General features: G+C 42.1%; 2 protein-coding genes across 3 annotated transcripts in view; both read left to right on the top strand.

The window, feature by feature from the left end:
* Positions 1 to 638, top strand: part of acad11 (acyl-CoA dehydrogenase family, member 11) — a 103,571-nt gene extending 102,933 nt beyond the window's left edge. For both annotated transcript variants that reach the window (XM_063034635.1, XM_063034636.1), the window contains one exon: positions 14 to 638. In XM_063034635.1, coding sequence (XP_062890705.1) covers positions 14 to 169 — 156 coding nt within the window. In that variant the 3' untranslated portion in view covers positions 170 to 638. The remainder of the gene's footprint in view (positions 1 to 13) is intronic.
* Positions 639 to 8,240: 7,602 nt separating this feature from the next.
* On the top strand, positions 8,241 to 15,681 carry rpl6 (ribosomal protein L6). Its single transcript, XM_063034290.1, has 6 exons — positions 8,241 to 8,454; positions 8,540 to 8,638; positions 9,350 to 9,493; positions 9,676 to 9,724; positions 10,834 to 11,018; positions 15,484 to 15,681. Exons 1-6 carry the CDS (start codon positions 8,257 to 8,259, stop codon positions 15,634 to 15,636), a joined length of 828 nt encoding a protein of 275 aa, XP_062890360.1. The 5' UTR covers positions 8,241 to 8,256; the 3' UTR covers positions 15,637 to 15,681.
* Positions 15,682 to 18,701: the final 3,020 nt, after the last annotated feature.

The raw sequence follows: 18,701 nt of genomic DNA, 5'->3' as shown, positions 1-18,701 counted from the left end.
CTATATCTTCCAGGCCTTTGGAGCAGCTGGACTCAGCAGTGACTACCCATTAGCTCAGTTTCATAGCTGGGCACGTGCATTGCGACTTGCCGACGGTCCAGATGAGGTTCATAGGACAGTGGTTGCCAAGTATGAATTAAAACAGAGAGGCACCACACAGAAGCACTGAACAATCGATCACCGGTTCTTTGACATATTCTGTACACAACAGAACAATCACTAACATATTCTTTAAGCTCATAATGTACGCAAATGAAATTGGTCATGTCTGTGATATTGCTTTGTACTTTACGACGTGGTCTGTCGTCTCAGAATTTTTACATAATCCCTCAGCGTTTCAACCCCTGATCAAGAACAGAGCGATCTGCAAGCAGTTTGTTACCATTCTTTCAACCAGCTGTAAAGAGGCCACTTTGTACCATGGAGTATATGGTATGAAGAAGGTTGGCAAGTAATGGCAGAGAAAAGAGAGTGCTGGTTCAGTTGCTGATTGCTCAGAGAATTTGACAAGTTTTCAGAATCTTTGGGTGAATGCTAGTAGGACCTACTAATCTTTTCCCCCTGCTGTGTCCACTGGAAAATAGTCCTAAATCAACATACCTTTTTAGAAAGATTAAAATATAGTTATTTAAATATTAGATGTTTTCCATGTATTTGTTTCTTCTTGTCTCGAAGGCACTAATAGCTAGCTGGTTTGCATTCCATGGTCATCCCTGTTATCTCTGGTAAATACACATGGGATAAAGAAATCAAACATTAAATTTAAACCTGTAAAATATCTTCAGATGTAAATACTTTTAGATCTTAAACATGTTTAATCGGTTTCAATAAGTATATTTAATGTCAGAGAAATGTATACAATATACATCCTGAAGTTCTTTTTCTTAGCAAACATCCACAAAAACAGAGAAGTACTCCAATGAATGAATGACAGTTAAATGTTAGAACCCTGAAGACCCCCCAGCTCCCCAACACATAAGCAGCAACAAAGTGACGACCCCCTTTCCCCACCAGCAAAAAACTATCTGCACCCTCCACCAAGCACGCAAGTGTGCAGCAAAGCATCAGTAAAGATATAGACTTGCAGTACCCCAAAGTCTACTCATTCACCCAGTAATTCAACATACCACAGGCCCTCTTTCTCCCACATTAGGGAAAAAGAGGTGTCCCCATTTCACAGCGAGAGGGGAGACATAACAAAGCAACTCGCCGATTTATGGTGTTAAAAGTCTGTTGCATCAGTTTCCATATACTGTAACAGAAGGACATGTTGGAGCTATTTGGAAAATGGGAATCAGTTCTGATATTTGCAGGTGACACAATCTGTTCTGAACATGACATAATTCCAAACAACAAATACACATCTTTGATTGCTTTTATCCTTTTTTTTCTTCATCTTCCCACCCTTCCCCCACATATAGTTTGAGAATGCTGCAAATTCTTGCAAGGTTCCAGACTCTCGTCACTGCACAGGATCGAAATAAGCTGCAGAGGGTTGTAAAATTAGTCAGCTCCATCATGGGCACTGGCCCTTGTATCTAAGGTTTCTTTAAGGAGTGGTGCCTCAAAAAGGCAACATCCATCATTAAGGACCCCCATCACTCAGGTCATACCTCGTTCTCATTGCTACCATCAGGGAGGAGGTACAGAAGCCTGAAGACACACACACAACGATTCAGGAACAGCTTCTTCCCCTCTGCCATTGGATTTCTGAATGGACATTGAACCATGAACACTACCTCACTGCTCTTTTATTTTTTTTTCTCTACTTATTTAACTACTTTAATATATATACTTACTGTAACTTAGTCTTTTTCCTATTATGTGTTGCTTTGTACTGCTGCCACAAAGTTAACAGATTTCACAACATATGCCGGTGATATTAAACCTGATTCTGATTTTCCCTCTAAAATGCATCACCTCATTTTCATCGAGATTTCAATTAATTTGTCAAGTATCCGCACAGAAGACAAAGTCATTCCTGTCCTTGTCTATTTTACCACTCCCTTTCCCTGCTTAACTATACACCCTGATTTGATATTGTCCTCACATTTAGAACTGTACATCCAAATCCACTGATATAAAAAAGCCAACACTTAAGGTTCAAAGGTTAATTTATTATCAAAGTATAGAACTCTGAAATTCTTCTTCTCCTCATAGCTGAAAAACCAAGAAAGAAAAGGATTGCAGCACGATCATCAAGCCCCCCCAAATCCCTCCTCCCCGAACAAAACCGAAACACACAAATCAACCCCCAACTCCCACTCACCTTCCCCTGCACACAAAAAAACGAGAAAGATCAGGCGAAAAACACCAAGTGTAAAAAAAACTATAAGTCTGAAAAGAAAGTCTATAGTTCCAAGTCCATATCCAAAACCTGAGTAACATTCTCCATTACAGCGGCAGGCCTTTCCCTCCCTGTAGCAGAGCGATCCCACCAGTGATCAAAAGGCCGTCTCCCCTCACTGGTAGCAGAGTGAGTCCTCCAGCAATCAAAAAGCATCTCCCCTCCTTGGTAGAAGAGCGATCAAAAGGCAGAACATATTTATAAGGAGGACATATTCAAAAGTACATTTAATGTCAGAGCAATGTATACAACATACATCCTGAAATATTTTCTCTTCGCAACCATCCACGAAAACAGGAGTGTCCCAAAGAATGAACGACAGTTAAATGTTAGAACCCCAGAGCCCCGAGATCCTAGGCTTCCGAATCTGAGGTTAGGCTGAGCCGAACGACAACAGCTGGTTGTGAAACCCTGAGAGCAGGTCCCATTCCCGCAAAGAACCGTAGTCAGCGTGTAACTCCAGGTCAGGGTCCTCAAAAGAACCCTGAAAGGGGAAAATAGAAATACCAAAGATGGAAATAGCCTTTGTATGCTGTGGCTGAGAAAGCTATGTAAGTGCTCACATACCTTAGTCCCAAAGAAAGTATTAAATATAAATAGCAGTTAGTTTCTAGAATAAGCTTAATTTTATGACTCATCGTCTTCATTATGTGCCATGTCGTATGACAAGGGTGATCATGGTTTTTCCATGACCATGATTGTTCTTGGCAAATTTTTCTACAGAAGTGGTTTGCCATTGTCTTCTTCTGGACAGTGTCTTTACAAGACAGGTGACCCCAGACATTATCAATACTCTTCAGAGATTATCTGCATGACATCAGGTGTCGCAGAACCAGGACTTTAACACAACTGTGATGCTCCAAACAGTGCTACATGAGGTCATTCTTACCTTTGGCCATCAGGCTCTATAATGAGTGAACCCATAGCCAGGAGCGATCTTGTAATCTTTGACTTGTAAATCTTGTACATTTTATTTCTAAGGTAACTTGTTTTTATTTTTACTTATCTTCTAATATTTATATATCTGTGCATTTGTAATGCTACTGTGACACTTTAATTTCCCTTGGGAATCAATAAAGTATCTATCTATCCATTTATCTATCTATGTACCAGCTGCTCTTACAACCATCCACCACCTGCCCCCATGACTTTAAGTGGCCCTGATCGGGGGGGCTAAGCAGGTGCTACACCTTGCCCAAGGGTGACCTGCAGGCTAGCGCAGGGAAGGAGTGCCTTACACCTCCTTTGGTAGAGACGTACCTCCACCCCGCCACCCAAATTTTATGACTGTTAGCAGCATTTTGAGTGAACTCAGTTATTTTTGAGAACTTTAAAATCACATCCAATACCTTTCTACCTGTATCCTTACTCACACTTCTATTCACTCACCGGTATTAAACATCTATGCTAAGCAACACACAACTTTCAAAATGCTCATCTTTGTTTTCACAATATTGTATTTTCCTATTGTTGGCCTTAAAGCTGATTTCCAATAAGATTAGTTTTGTTTAAGGCTTTTGACTAAGATTAGATTAGATTATGAGAACACTCAGTCCTCTTTTATTGTCATTTAGAAATGCATGCATGCATTAAGAAATGATACAATGTTTCTCCGGAGTGATATCACAGAAAACAAGACAGACCAAAGACTAACACTGACAGAACCACATAATTATAACATATAGTTACAGCAGTGCAAAACAATACCATAATTTGATAAAGAACAGACCATGGGCACAGTAAAAAAAAGTCTCAAAGTCCCCGAGTCCCCGATAGCAGGCGGCAAAAGGGAGAAACTCCCTGCCATAAACCTCCAGGCACCGTCAACTTGCCGATACCTTGGAAGCAGCCGACACTGAGTCCATCCATCTGACAACTCCGAGCTTCCGAGCAGCCTCTCCGATACAGCCTCCCGAGCGCCTTCGACCTTTCCCTGGCTGCTGAAACACACAAAGCCAAGGATTTCGGGGCCTTCAGCTCCGGAGATTCCGGTTACCACACAGTAGCAGCAGTAGCAAAGCAGACATTTCAGAAGTTTTCCAGATGTTCCGCTGTGCTGTCACGTCTGTCTCCATCAAATCAGGATTGTGCACAGTCCCCTACTTGACGAATAACAGATATTCATCACCGGAGAGGCCGCACGCACTGTCGTCACGCCGCCATCTTCTTCCCCCTCCTGGGATGAAGGGTCTCCACTAATTTCATCTAATACTTTCATCCTAATATTCCTGGAACTTTGATTACTGTGGCCTACTTTAGCCTCTGGAAGTCCCAAACAAAATCAAGTACTTGGTAAAGTACAGCCCTCCTTCACAACTTGCACCCAGACTGCCTAGTAGATCCCAAATTCTGTCACAGGAGGATAGTACAAGTCTCTTGAAACCAAGGTAAGCAAAAAAATATCTGAGGTTGCTCGTGACATTTGTTTTACAGCAAGTAGCGCACTGCTTTGGCACCCAAAAGGTTGTGTCTGAATTGTTATACCTAAATCAAATCAAATTCCAGGTTGAATTATCACTACATTATTACATCATTACAGCTGTATTAAACAATATTCCTTTGGGGCCAAAGTGCAAAACCTACACAGCACATTCAAAATAGTGAACCAAAAAAAAGTGATGAAAAAAAACCCCACAACATACAGAGCCCAAGTCCTTGAGCAGCATGTCCTGCAAATGGATGATACAGTTCAGACACACACAATCCCGCCTGCTACTCCACCGATCAAGCACTGGAGGGCAGCACCAACCCCCGACTGAGCATGGATGCCACGCTACACTGTCTCTGGTAACTCCTCGTCTGGACTGCAGTAGCAGGCAAGTCCTGGTCCTCACTACAACTGAGGCTACACCACTGCCTCGCTATCTCTTTGTGACTGTGACTGTATGTATAAATGTGAATGTATGCCTCTGTGTAAACACTCACACATCCATGCCTTGTTGGAAAGTAACACAACTCTGGAATGGTTAAGGGAAGAAGTTGTTTTGTGGTGTGATAAGTCGATCATTTAGCCCCTCAAGCCTGCTCCGCCATTCAACAAGATCATGACTGATTTTCTGCGTCATCACATATGTCCTGAGCAGTTCCAGGTCCCTCGAGTCTTTGACTCTCGAGTAATCGATCAATCTCGATTCATATTGAAAAACGGATGGATCACTGTGTCGGTTAAAAGTTCGACACTTTGTGGGCCGGAGTGCCCATAACGTGTTACGTTCCAAAGTGGAGAAGGAGCTTTCATGATGGCATTGTGAACCTTAAATCATACTCAGGAGTTACAGAAGGCAATAAGAGTGGACTACCTCAAAAAACTATTCACCCACTGTCTCATCAGCTACCACTTGCCCCATCCGTAAGACAATGTGAGTCACTAATTGGCCTCAGAACCCACTGGGGTGGAAACAAGCCATCCGGAATCTCGGATCCTGAATCATTCTGCGGTGAAGACTGGCTTTGTGGCTTTCATGAAGTTATTTGCTCACTTTTGTTGTTTGCATGATTTGTTATTTTTCTGCACATTGAGTATTTGACAGTCTTTTTTTTTAGTAGGTTCTTTTGGGTTTCTTTGTTTTGTGGCTGCCTGTAAGGAGAAAAATCTCAGGGTTGAATACAGTATAGTGTACAGTTCTTGATAACAAATGCACTTTTAACTTTAGAAGTCCCTTGGCCATCCAAATTGGCAGGGAAAAGAGGGATGCAGACAGATGGGATTAGATCACATGCTCGAGTCACGTTTATTGACATGGGCATAGATACCCAGGGTATAAAAGCCTCCAAAATTAGCTTGTTGCAGCAGCAGTGAAGATGACAAGCAGTTATATAAATCTAACTTTATGTAATTTACGCTAGCGGGATCCTTTGCTACGCGCTATGCTCTGAGTAAATAATGGAGAATAAATATTTTTGTTGCCAAGTCTAAAATAAGTAAATAATTTTCTGTAAGTGCAGGAGGTACAACCACGAGTCACAAAGTGCTTGCAGGTCTTTACCAGATGTACCATGACGCTATCAGAGGGAATGCAGGTGGGTAGACTACGATTCCCAAAGTGCCTTGCAGGTCCATGCCGGATGTAGCGTGACGCAACGAGGCGAGGTTATACCCCGGTGGCCCGGATGTTAGGCCCTTCCTTTCAGCGTTAAGGTAAGAATGGCGGCGTTTCTTGTGGGGCGGGATGGCTGGCTATCGGGCGCCATCGGGCCGGGGTGGCTTTGTTGGAGGCAAATGACGCACGAATAGCACTCCCCAAGATGTCACCTACCGGGATCAACCGATATTTCTTGTGGAGGCGGATTTAAGTTGCTGTTTGTGGAGCTTTTTGTTGGAGCTCGGTGGGACCTGAGGGAAGAGCCGGGCAATGCCGCTTGTGGACGCGGTATCGAGGCGGAACGTGTCGGCGGGGACAGTCGAGACTGGACCACCTGCCTTGCCTGTGAGGGAGTGGAGTTGCGGGGATGGCGGGCCTGGCGCTGTTAGTTTCTCCCGGTGATGGCCGCGGCTGGGTTAGTTACAGCCGGCGCTGTTGGCTCAACAACCGCGGAACTGGTCTGTCCCGAGCAACACACAGAGCCCCGGAGGAACTCAGCACGTCAAGCGGCATCGGTGGAGAGAAATTCCCCGCCGACTCTCCGGGCCGAGACCCTTACCGGGACTGGTGAAGGGTCACGTCCCGAAACGTCTCCTGTCCATTTCCCTGTAAAAGCCGCCCGAGTTCCTCCACCTGTGTGTGTATGTGCGCTGCTCCGGATTTCCAGCATCGGCTGCCTCTTGCGTGAGCCATTTCATCCAAATGAAATATTGGCCCGGCTTAGTGACACATTTCCACTTCCATTGGCGAATAAATGCCTCGCTGCCTCCGTGAATATTAATCTGCGTGAGGAATTTGTTAGCACCGTGATGGGCATCTTGCATTTTATTTGCTGTTTTACAAGGAGGTGCAAAGGGACTTGGGAGCCCTTGTGCAGGATTCCCTAAAGGCTGGCTGACCCAGGTTGAGTCGGTGGTGAGGAAGGCAGGTGCAGTTTTGGCATTCATTTGGAGAGGACCGGTACATAAAAAAACACGGAGGCTTTACAAGATATTGATTGGACTTCATTGGGAGTATTGTGAGCAGTGTTTGGGGCCCCTTATCCAAGAAAAGGTGCTGCTATTGGAGATGGTCCAGAGGAAGTTCATGAGAATTATCCCAGGGATCAGTTGAGCACTTGATAGCGCTGAGCCTGTAGTCGTTACAGTCTAGAAGAATGGGTGGGGGGGGGGGTCTCATTGAAACCTATCAGATGTTGAAAGGCCTAGACAGTGGTTGTAGAGAGGATATTTCCTATGGTGGAGGAGTCTCGGACCAGAGGACACAGCCTCAGGATGGAGGAAAGGCCATTTAGAACAGGGGTGAGGAGGGATTTCTTTCAGCAGGAGGTGGTGATCTGTGGAATTCATTGCCACAGATGGTGGTGGATGCCAAGTCGTGCAATATATTTTAAACTGGAGATTGATAGGTTCCTGATTTGGGTTCAAAGGTGATGGGGGAGTGAGAGGGATAGTAAATCGGCCATGATGGTGGAATGGCAGAGCCGATTGAATACTCTTTTGGAGTAAGATGACAACTCACTTGGTGATCTTCACTGCAAGGAGGGGTAATGTGTTGGACTTCTAGAAGTGAGCAGAGCAGTGACAGAACCAGCAGTCTAAATCTGTTGAGTTTTGTGTCGTTTTAAACAAATTAGTTTCTCAAGCAGGTGGTAACTGGTTACTCAATTGTCTGGGTTGTAATGTGTATGATCTTAGATGTCCAAGGTCTAAATAGGCTGTAATTTGCATGTTGGAAGCAAAAATTTCAATATAAGCTGGGTCCTGTTGCTTTACCAGGAGGACTGGATTTCATATATGTTCTAAGGCCTGTAAATCTTTTTGCTAGATGGCAGGGGAAACAAAGGAGCCGGCAGCGGGGGAGAAAAAGGAGCCAGTGGCAGGCGAGAAGAAGGAACAGAAGAAACCTCGCCGCCATTGTAGCCGCAACCCTGTGCTGGCCAGGGGCATCGGCAGATATTCTCGCTCTGCCATGTTTGTCAGAAGGGCCATGTACAAACGCAAATACAAGGCTCCTGAAACCAAGGTAAGCAAAGAGGATCTGAAGGTGCTCCAGGTGTTTCTCTTGGTTTTGTGATGAAGCCTAAAGGATTGTTTCATTCCCTTTTCAGGTTGAAAAGAAGTTGAAGGAAAAGAAGCCCTTCACCATCACCAAACCTGTTGGGGGAGACAAGAATGGTGGTACTCGAGTTGTCAAAATCCGTAAGATGGTAAGAAAGGTGTTCCAGAATTAGGAGTTCAATTCTGGTGCCATCTCTACATTCTCCCCATGCGGGCTTCCTCCTCCCACAGTGCAAAAGCAGACCAGTTAGTAGATCGTAAATTGTCCTGTGATTAAGTTAGGTCGCTGGGTGGTGTGGCTCTTTGCGCCAGAGGGGTCTGTTCGTGCCGTATCTCCAAATAAATAAATACATGAAAGGACAGTTGGGTGGACTCTGGAGCAGGAGAGCTCACACTTTGTTCATTTTGTTTCGAGCCAGATTAAGGTAAGGTCTCCATATAAGGCTGAGAATTTTTGCAGCACCAGGTGATTTCTTTCCATGAGAGATGTAGTGTAACGATTACTCAATTTCTTTGAGCTCTGAGATGAAATGATGACTTGGAAAGTGCTGCATAAGAAAATGAGAGTTTGGCTGTGGTGTTTCCACCCTGTCGCTTGCAATAATAATTTAGTTAATCTTATGATTGTGTTCAGTCCACAGTCTCTGAATTTTATTAATTACCTGCTATTTATTGTGATGGTGGTTACACTTCAAACATTTTATTATAATAAGTGCAATGTTTCTTGCTGTGTTACAATCCTCATTGGTATGTGTAATGTCAGTGCAGATTGGGTTGGGTTTGGCTATAAAGATTTTGTGTGATATAAATGTATTGTATGTTGTCTTTAATGTTGTGTATCTTTGTTTTGTCATTTCCAGCCACGGTATTATCCCACTGAAGATGTTCCCCGCAAAAGGCTCAGCCATGGTAACAAACCTTTCAGCCAGCACAAAAGACGTCTGCGAAAATCCATCACTCCAGGAACAGTTCTTATCCTGCTGACTGGTCGCCATAGGTGTAAGGTAGAGGCTGCAAATTTATCAATGAATAAAAGTAGTTGTAGCCCTGCTGGAGTCTGAAATGAGATTTAAAAAATGAGTGGGAAATGTTGATGCGTATTTTTCCCATTTTGGCATGAGGATAATTTAAGAAAATGTTTCTGGACAATGATTTTTGTAGACTGATTGTTTTTGTTTACTTGCAGCGTGTAGTTTTCCTGAAGCAGCTCGACAGTGGCTTGCTGCTGGTCTCTGGTGAGTACAATTCCTTTAGTGGAATTATCACAAGTTTGTTCTGTTGGAGAAACGACTTAATGGAATTGGCAGTTGTAAAATAAAAATAACTGGGAGCGTACTGCATCTGGCATTTCTAACTGGGAAACTTGTTTGCATTCGTATTTATAATTGTAACTTGCATTCAAACATACAAGTGTCTTGGAAAGGATTTCTTGAACAACTTTTAGCCTTGAAACCTATTACTGCAATAGTCAGTAAGATGGTATTTTTGTACTATTGTTTCCCTGTTTCAGATTTCAAGTGTTGCAAAAATACAATTTCACCCACTGAAACCTACCAGATCTGATCTCTCCGCACTCCACCCTGCACCCTAATTCTTTGAAATTCAGTATTCAATGAGTTGAAATTTCGTGCAATTAAATATTGTAAGACTGTCTTTTGGTTTCTAGCCATCACCTTTGTTCCTTTACCTGTCCCTGGGCTGAGATGCAATCGTGATGCTGAGTGATTCATGCGGACAGCAATGAAGTACTGATAACTGATCTTTACTGCACCTCATTCACTGAAATAATCAACATTACTCCTGGCTGGCCCCTTTTTTTCCGTCAACCAAGGCACTGCTGACTGTTTATCCATCGTCCCCCGTTGGTTGATTTACAACAGATCTCAGCTAAGCATTTGCTGTTATAGTACTTTACTCCTCCGTAACAACTTCAGTTAACAACCTGCTCTACTTACTCTACATGCCAGAGATCTAATTGTATGCCTTGGACCTCCAATTCACACTCTACATTTCAGCACTTTCTCTCCTCCCCCAAGCATCTGTCTGCCCTGTTTCCAGTGAGAATTGTCAAATTTTGTCAGTGTTCTCATAAAGCACCTCAGGACATTTTGCTGCAATGAAAGCATTTGATAAATGTTTCTCCTTGACTATTACCATGGCAATGTATGCATAGAACGAGGCGTTGTAGAATCCGATCAGAATCCCATTTGTGGATACAGCATGTTAAACAAAATTGAGACTATTGGAAAAAGTGTTAATTCTGCAGTTGTGCTAGTAACAGACCTTTGTGTTTCTTTTCTAGTTTAATTGTTAATTATTTCTGATTCTGAATTTTTTGTATTAGGCCCTCTGATTCTTAACCGTGTTCCACTGCGACGAGTTCACCAGAAATTTGTCATTGCTACATCTACAAAGATCGATCTGTCTACCGTGAAAATTCCCAAGCACCTGACTGACTCCTACTTCAAGAGGAAGAGGCTGCGCAGGCCCAAACACCAAGAAGGAGAGATCTTCGACACTGAGAAAGAGGTAACAAATGCGCTGTCCAGTGGTACTTGAGCTCTTGTGACCCTAGTTAGTCCTAATACTTAATGACTCCTACATGAGATTCCAAGATACCTACATTCTTTTTCCTGCATTACAAATCTTTCCTGGTAGAGAAAATTAGCTGGCTTTTGTTCCTGCCCAGTTCTTGGTGCACCGTTTTTCCTCCTTGCCTAACAGTCAGTGTGGTAAATTATCTCTAATGGAGTACACAGTCTGGATTACCCTCTGTTGTTTTAAATGGGAATGATCCTGAAACCCATGTTACTCCTTGTCGGCCCAACGGCTGTCATGTTGGATTCTATCATCTGGTAGAAACTGCAAGTTTACTGATATTCTGGAGTTTTTACTGCTAATAGTTTTAATTGCAATCCTGTTAATGATTTGTACCACATTTATTATTGATAAATGTTTCTCCTTGACTATTACCATGGCAATGTATGCATAGAACGAGGCGTTGTAGAATCCGATCAGAATCCCATTTGTGGATCAGAAGAATTTCCAAGTATTGCACATGGTTAGGAGGATGGCTGGGGGAAAGGGTAGCCATGTGACAGTGCACATTATATTGGTCTGTTGTTTCAGTATGTAGGCACACTAGATTCTTTTGTTTAAAATTTATTTAAATATTTACTTTTTGTCTTCTGCATTAATGTGTCAGTAGAAAAGAGCAAATTTTAGATTTCTAAAGATTCATTTTCCAAAAAAAACTTGGGAAATTATGCATTTCATTAAATAAAATAACTTACCCAAGTAATAGATCAGTTTTCAAATATAAATTTGATTACTTTGTAGGTATATAGCCCGGTGCACGATTAAACAAAGATTACAAATGTACTGATGATCAATGACATAATTGAATGAACTAAACTGTTTAACTGAAACAGAAGAGGGTGTAGAAGGAATCAAACTGGGTGAAGGGCAGCCAAACGTAAAAGGTGAGGGTGTAGCAGATGTGACAGTTTAACCTGCAGATCATCAATTCTTAACACCAAAGCAAGAGTGAGCATAGCAACAAGACACAAGGTGGTTGTCCTGGATCGGCAAGGTCTCCCAAGCAGAAATTTCATGGCAGACAGGAGTTTCAAGGTGGTGCTGTTCCAAGTTCTTCTGAAGTACAAAGAAACAGGCAAGGTTGGGGACCAGAAATGCGGTGATCAGCCATGGAAACTGCAGCAGACAAGAGGTACATCAAACATGCGTCCCATCTAAATTGGAGGAAGTCCAGCACTGCTCGCAGCTTTGAACTTCCAGTAAACCACTGGAATCCAAGTGTACTCCTCTACTGTCTGAGGAGTCTTGTCAGAAGTGGTATTCGTGGAAGAGTTTTTCAAAGTGGAAACAAAGCCAGGAGACTGGCCTATGCACAAAAACACAAGGTCTGCTGGTATGTTGAACAATGGCAGAAAGTGCTGTGGACTGGCGAGTCAACATTTGAAATTTTTGGCTCATACAGGCGGCAGTTTGTCTCCAGAAGGCTAGAGAACGCTACATGAGTGAGTGTCTGCAGCCAGTAGTGAAGCATGGTGGAGCTTCCCTGCAGATTTGGGGCTACATTTCTGTAAGTGGAGTTGGTGATCTGGTCAGAATTAATGGAATTCTGAAAGCTGAGAATGACAAGCAGATTCTTACCTATCATGCAATACCATCAGGGAGGCACCAAGGTCATAAAGAACTATCTTCAGCAAAAGGATGTACAAGGAGTTCTGCAATGGATGGTATGGACTCGTTCTTAAGGACCCTAATTTCCACGTCACTGAGGCTGTCTGGGATTCCCTGGAGAGACAGCAAAGTCTGCAGGACTGTGGCAAGGTGCTTGGAACAACCTTCCGGCTGATTTTCTTGTATAGAACTGCACATTAGTGTACCTTGTTGATGCAATTTTAAAGGTGCTTACACCGAATATTAAGTTGATTTAGTTTTTTTTATTGTACTACATTTTTGATATTTAGAAATTTTTCATTTCATTATTTTTGAAAGCAACTTCACTTTACAGATTTTTTTAGCATGTGCTTTAGACTTCTGCACAGTACTGTATATGGAAACAATTATTGTTGAAACAAGAATTGTAGGAACCAAGGTAGGATTATTGATTCCTTCTCTCTGGCTCTTCATGGTTGACACTGCTGTTTAGCTGTTTGGAAAGCAAAGCAATAGCACATGCTGAAAATACTCTCAGGTTAGGCAGTGTCTATGGTGATAACTGCATTAATGCTTCAGTCACTGACCTTTCATTGGATTTGCTTGCATGTGGTCAGACCTCTATGGGCACACATACTCTGGAGGGCTTATTGATGTGTAATCAATTCTGCTGTTGTTACTGCCTAAGTGTTACAAATAGGGTCATTCCACCAAGGATCCTTTTCTTTCCCCTTAAAAATCACTTGCATTTCTCTGCTGCCCTCAATCCTGTGTGGCAATTCAGGCTGAAGTTCGTAATGTCGAATGCCTGGCCACCAGTGAATATGAAGGTACAGTTGTATGTTTATATTGTACTTTTCATAATTTTGGGCCATTTACTGAATGCAACTAATGACATACCTTTTTAAGTGCCGTTGCTTTTGTAAAATAACACGGAAGCAGCTCCTGGAAACAACATTCTGGTTATGTTTTAATTATGTCAATTTAGAGTTGAATGTTGACAGATTTCAGGGATAACATGCTTATTAGATCCTTGGCATTGCATTTCCTTGAGGCAGAGAAGTTGAGGTTCTTGTTTTTTTTATATATAACAAGCTGCCACCAATGACATTGCATTTTGCTTCTACAGCAAGATTGCAAAGGTCTCGGCTATCTTTCCACTGCAGTGCTGCTTGGTAAAGGAAATAATCTTTTCATGGTAGTGTAGTGGTTAGCACAACGCTTTACGGCATCAGCAATCTGGGTCCAGGTCCTGTGAGGAGTTAGTACATTCTCCCTGTGATCGCATGGGTTTCCCCTCATTCCAAAGAACTACTGTTTGGTAGGTTAATTGGCCATTGTAGATTGTCCTGTTATTGGGCTAGGATTAAAAGGAAGGGATTGCTGGATGGTGTGGCTTGAAGGGGCAGTAGGTCCTGTAGCTTAGAAAATAAAGTGTGAAATGAGGTCCCATCTGCACCTCCATAGACTGGGAAAACTCCAAGACCTTTTTTTTGGTAAAAGGTCTGCTGATTCATCCAGATGTACTGGGGTTAGCATTACTTCCCCTATGTGTTTTTTTTAATCTGTTATTATCTATTGATAAACACGTTGCTTTATGTACTAGTTTGCTATGTTTAAATCAATTGCTGTATTTCAGATGTATTGGATGTAGAAAACACTAAATAACTTACTGTGAAGTGGGAACATTTTGGTGTGGTATGAAAACCCTTGGATATTTGGGTTTAAGTTATTGGTTTTGTAATTGATGGGGGTCAGCTACTTTCTATGGTTTCCATCGGATGCAAGCTACACTCTGTGTCAAAAGTTGACTTCAACAATGATTTGTCACAATTTTCGCTTGCAATAGCAACAATTGTCATAACCCATTCAGTGGTCTGTTTTCTATCAGGCTTACTGTAGTATTATTGACAAACAGCGAATCAGATTCAACCCAAGGTTTGGAAAAGGTCTAAATCTGAAATGCTTGGCCTCATAGCAACCAACACTTTGCATAAAAGGATGATTTTAATATCTGGACAAATTGTGACTTTGTTGATGAGATAAATCCAAGCTGAATCTGTTTCATGTGTTTTTCATTTTATGGATCATGTGTTGTCTCATAACCTGTTCCAGAACCAGACACATAGAACTGAGCTGACACACCAGAATTATCCCACTTGAACTGTATTTTACCTTAAAAATCCCACATCACATGTTGAAGATCATTTTTCCTAGTTCTGAATTGATGATTGTAACTCAATGACCATGTTTTAATCCCCAAAGAATTGGATTATCTGTTTGATGTGGGCATTACATTACTAATCACAGTTCAACGTATACTTAAAAAACAATTTTGCAATGTCCTGAGGAACTGTACAAAGAATTTTATTACATTCTGGTGAATGGTAGAAAAAGTGTGTGACACTAATTGAACTTTTTCTTGCTGACTTCAGCAGTTACTAGAAGGGAAATTATTGTATTAAAGTATTTTCCAGGATCTATGCATCAAAAATGTAATATTCTGTCCCTGATCCCAGGAATCCAGTTTCTTAACATTTTGCTAAGAGACAATAACTGTAGTTTTGCTTTTTTGCACAGTTCTAGGTGTTGCAAATGGTGCACCTTGAAGGGTTAATTTGGTTCTATCGGAATTTGGAGCTGAAACTAATTGCAGGTTTTGTACCTGATGGGCTTTTGGAAAGATGAAATCTGTAAAGCTCACCACCTGCTTCACATACAATGTTCCTACGGGCCTTACTGTTCTAAGCATTTGTGATGAAATTGCTGTACCCGGCCTTATCGTTGTCCTTTCTCTTTCTCTTCACAGAAATATCAGCTAACAGAACAGCGGAAGAAGGACCAGAAAGCTGTGGATTGCCAACTCATGTCTGTTATTAAAAAGGTCCCCCAGCTTCGTGGTTATCTCCACTCAATGTTCTATTTGTCGAAGGGTGTTTACCCACATAAATTGGTCTTCTAAGCAAGCCATAAAAGTTGACATTTATTAAAACTGGTATTTCAGTAACTGCCTGTTTTGTTTTGGATTATTCAGACTTGTTTAGCTGTCTTTTACAGTTTTTAGACATACCGCGGAATGATTTACTTTTCCAGCACACAATTTCATTGTAAGATTTAGTTGGAACTCATGGATGTACAAATTGCGGGCAGGAAGCAGCTGTGTGGTCATTCAAAAGACATTGTAATCTCAACTCCACAATAATTCACCAGTTGCTTATCAGATACCATTCTAGCTTTACCTTAATTTTTTTTTTCAAATATTCTGCTATTGCTGTCCTATAAGGGGAGAGTTCCAAAGACTCAACTCTCTTGCTTGTCTGCAAAGTTGATATCTAGATTCTCTCACAAAATGAAACCTCTTCATCACTTCTACTCTGTAAAGGTATCTCTTGCATTTCAATTGCATTAGCTCTTGCTGCTTCTGAACAAGCCTAGCCTAGGGATGCGCAAACACGAGGAAATCTGCAGATTTTGGAAATTCAAGCAACACACACAAAAAATGCTGGTGGAACGCAGCGGGCCAGGCAGCAACTATAGTCAGGACCTGAAACGTCGTCTGTACCTCTCCCTATAGATGCTGCCTGGGCCTGCTGCATTCATCAGCATTTTTTGCGAGTAGCCTAGAGATAACAAGCCCTCTCCAGGTATCAGATTCATAAACCTCCTTTTAATTGTTTCCAACACATTAACATTTCTCCTCAAATGAGGACATCATTGTTGTACACCACTCCAATCTCAATAATGACTGAAACATAATCCTCCCATTTTGTGGTCAGCTCTCTTTGCAATAAGCATTAATATCGTTAGCTTAATTATTTTTCTAGCCTTTTGTGAGTTGTGCATTAATACATGCAGATCCCTCCGCATCTTAAGGCTCCATAGTGTTACCATTTAGATAAAAAGTTTCTACTCTTCCAAGAATGAAAATTTCCAGTTTTCCCACATTATACTCCATTAGTTCAAAGTAAATTTATAATCAAAGTACATATGTCACCACATACTACCTTGAAATTCATTTTCTTGCAGGTATTCACAGTAGATACAAAGAAATGTGATTAGTGAGGCCTGTCAGGATTGACATGGGTGTTGCATCCCAGCTGTCTAGATGCGATGCACAAGCCAGGGCTGTAGAATGTGGAGGGCAAGTTGTTGCCCAGTAAGCAGCATCTGATGAGCCCAAAGGAACCCATACCGTTTGGTAACAGCAGCTTCACAGGAGTTGCAAGTCAGTGTTGAACTCAAGGTAGGATTGTCACAAGTGAGTATTTGAGATTAGTTTTCCTTATAGGTTTGCTGACGAGCTTCATCTGCCTGAAGTAACTGGTTTTAGGGCATTAGTAACCTGCCCTTGCCCCTTCTGTCAGTCTTAATAGCTAAGCCACACCTGAAGGCCTGGACTTGGTTGTCAGAGGCTATTTGAGGCATATGTAATTGTGAACATTTAATAGGTAGTGCAGACCTGTCCCCTTTAACACCCCCGGCTATAATGACCTAGAACAAGGTGTAGAGTTACCAGTAAATTTACCAACTATAAGCTTATCTAAATCTTTCATATCAACTGTAAACAGTACAGGTTCTAGCACCTATCTTTGGCCGCGCCACATGAAGATTCTGAAAATGTAAACAGAAGCTGGAAGCACTTAGTAAGTTCAGCAGTAACAGTTGTTTTGGGTCAGTAGCCCTTCAGAATAAGACAAATTAACCTAGAAGAAATCACAGTATTTGGTTTCTATTTTCCTTGCCTTTGATAAGGTGTTTGGCAAATTTCCAACAGTCGCGTCTTTCCCTGAACAAATGCCTCTGACTCCAGTTAAAAGTCCACCACGTACCCATGATCCAGTCTGTTCAAATCGTCCTTGTTGGCTCCAGCAGCTGCTTCCACTTTTGAGTGCGCATTCAGTGACCACCTCTATTGTCATAGTCCACAGGTCTGCTTTATCCTTTGCCATATCCCAAGTTTCAACATCTTTTTCAGTACTTTCATTCAGATATAAGGAATTGTAAACTTGTAGAAATTACATGTGAAAACTGTTTCTCCTGATCCTCCTCCACCATCACTTTCCTGTTACTATGTCTAAGCCCATGTTGTGCTGACACTTGTGCACTTGATCCCAAGCAATCATTCCTTGTCAGGAAAAGAAACACCCCTGTGAAAACCCAGCTCTTGGCCTAGGTAAACAACAGGAATTCTGCAGATGTTGGAAATTCAAGCAACACACATCAAAGTTGCTGGTGAACGCAGCAGGCCAGGCAGCATCTATAGGAAGAGGCGCAGTCGACGTTTCAGGCCGAGACCCTTCGTCAGGACTAACTGAAGGAAGAGTGAGTAAGGGATTTGAAAGCTGCCCCTCCCCCTCCAGCTTTCAAATCCCTTATTCACTCTTCCTTCAGTTTCTGAAAGATGTAAATAAAAGTTGAAAGAGTAGAGAAATTGTACAAGGATGTTATCAGGTCTGAGTTATAAGGAAATCCAGTTTCTGAACTTGCATTCTGCTCACTGACCAATTTTATTATCGTCAAACATTTTCACTCCTCTTCATTCCCCCACAAGTCATTCCAAGTACATTGATGACTGTTTCTGGCGTTTCCTGGACTTGTATTGAAAGAGAGGTCCTTCATTAGTTGGGGTTGATCACACTGTCTTATGTCAATCGATAAAGCAAGCCAGGCCAGTACAATACGGAAAGCAAGCTGTTGCCCGCACAGCAAGCTCCCTCTCGTGCTTCTGATGAACCCAAAGGAACTGCAGAGACTGAACCAATTTGGCAGCAGTTGCAGTCAACATTGGACTGCCTTAGCAACTCCAGCTCCAGATTTTTCCTGAGGTTTCTTCTCCATGAGTATTGAATGAACAATGTATTTCCCATGAACATACTGTGTCCTAACAGGTGAGAGGCAGTGTTCATTAATCTAACTACAAGCCTGAAGCAGACACCACTGCAATTTACACTAACTAGGGTAGGTTACACCAGGCCAATCAATGTCTGTGGTACCATATTAGCAAATTCTTCAACTGAAGCAGGATTT

The sequence above is a fragment of the Mobula hypostoma genome, chromosome 27, assembly GCF_963921235.1.
Source record: "Mobula hypostoma chromosome 27, sMobHyp1.1, whole genome shotgun sequence".
In the NCBI taxonomy this organism is placed as follows: domain Eukaryota; kingdom Metazoa; phylum Chordata; class Chondrichthyes; order Myliobatiformes; family Myliobatidae; genus Mobula; species Mobula hypostoma.
The sequence above is the reverse complement of the archived record's forward strand: the minus strand, read 5'-3'. Positions and strand labels throughout refer to the sequence as shown.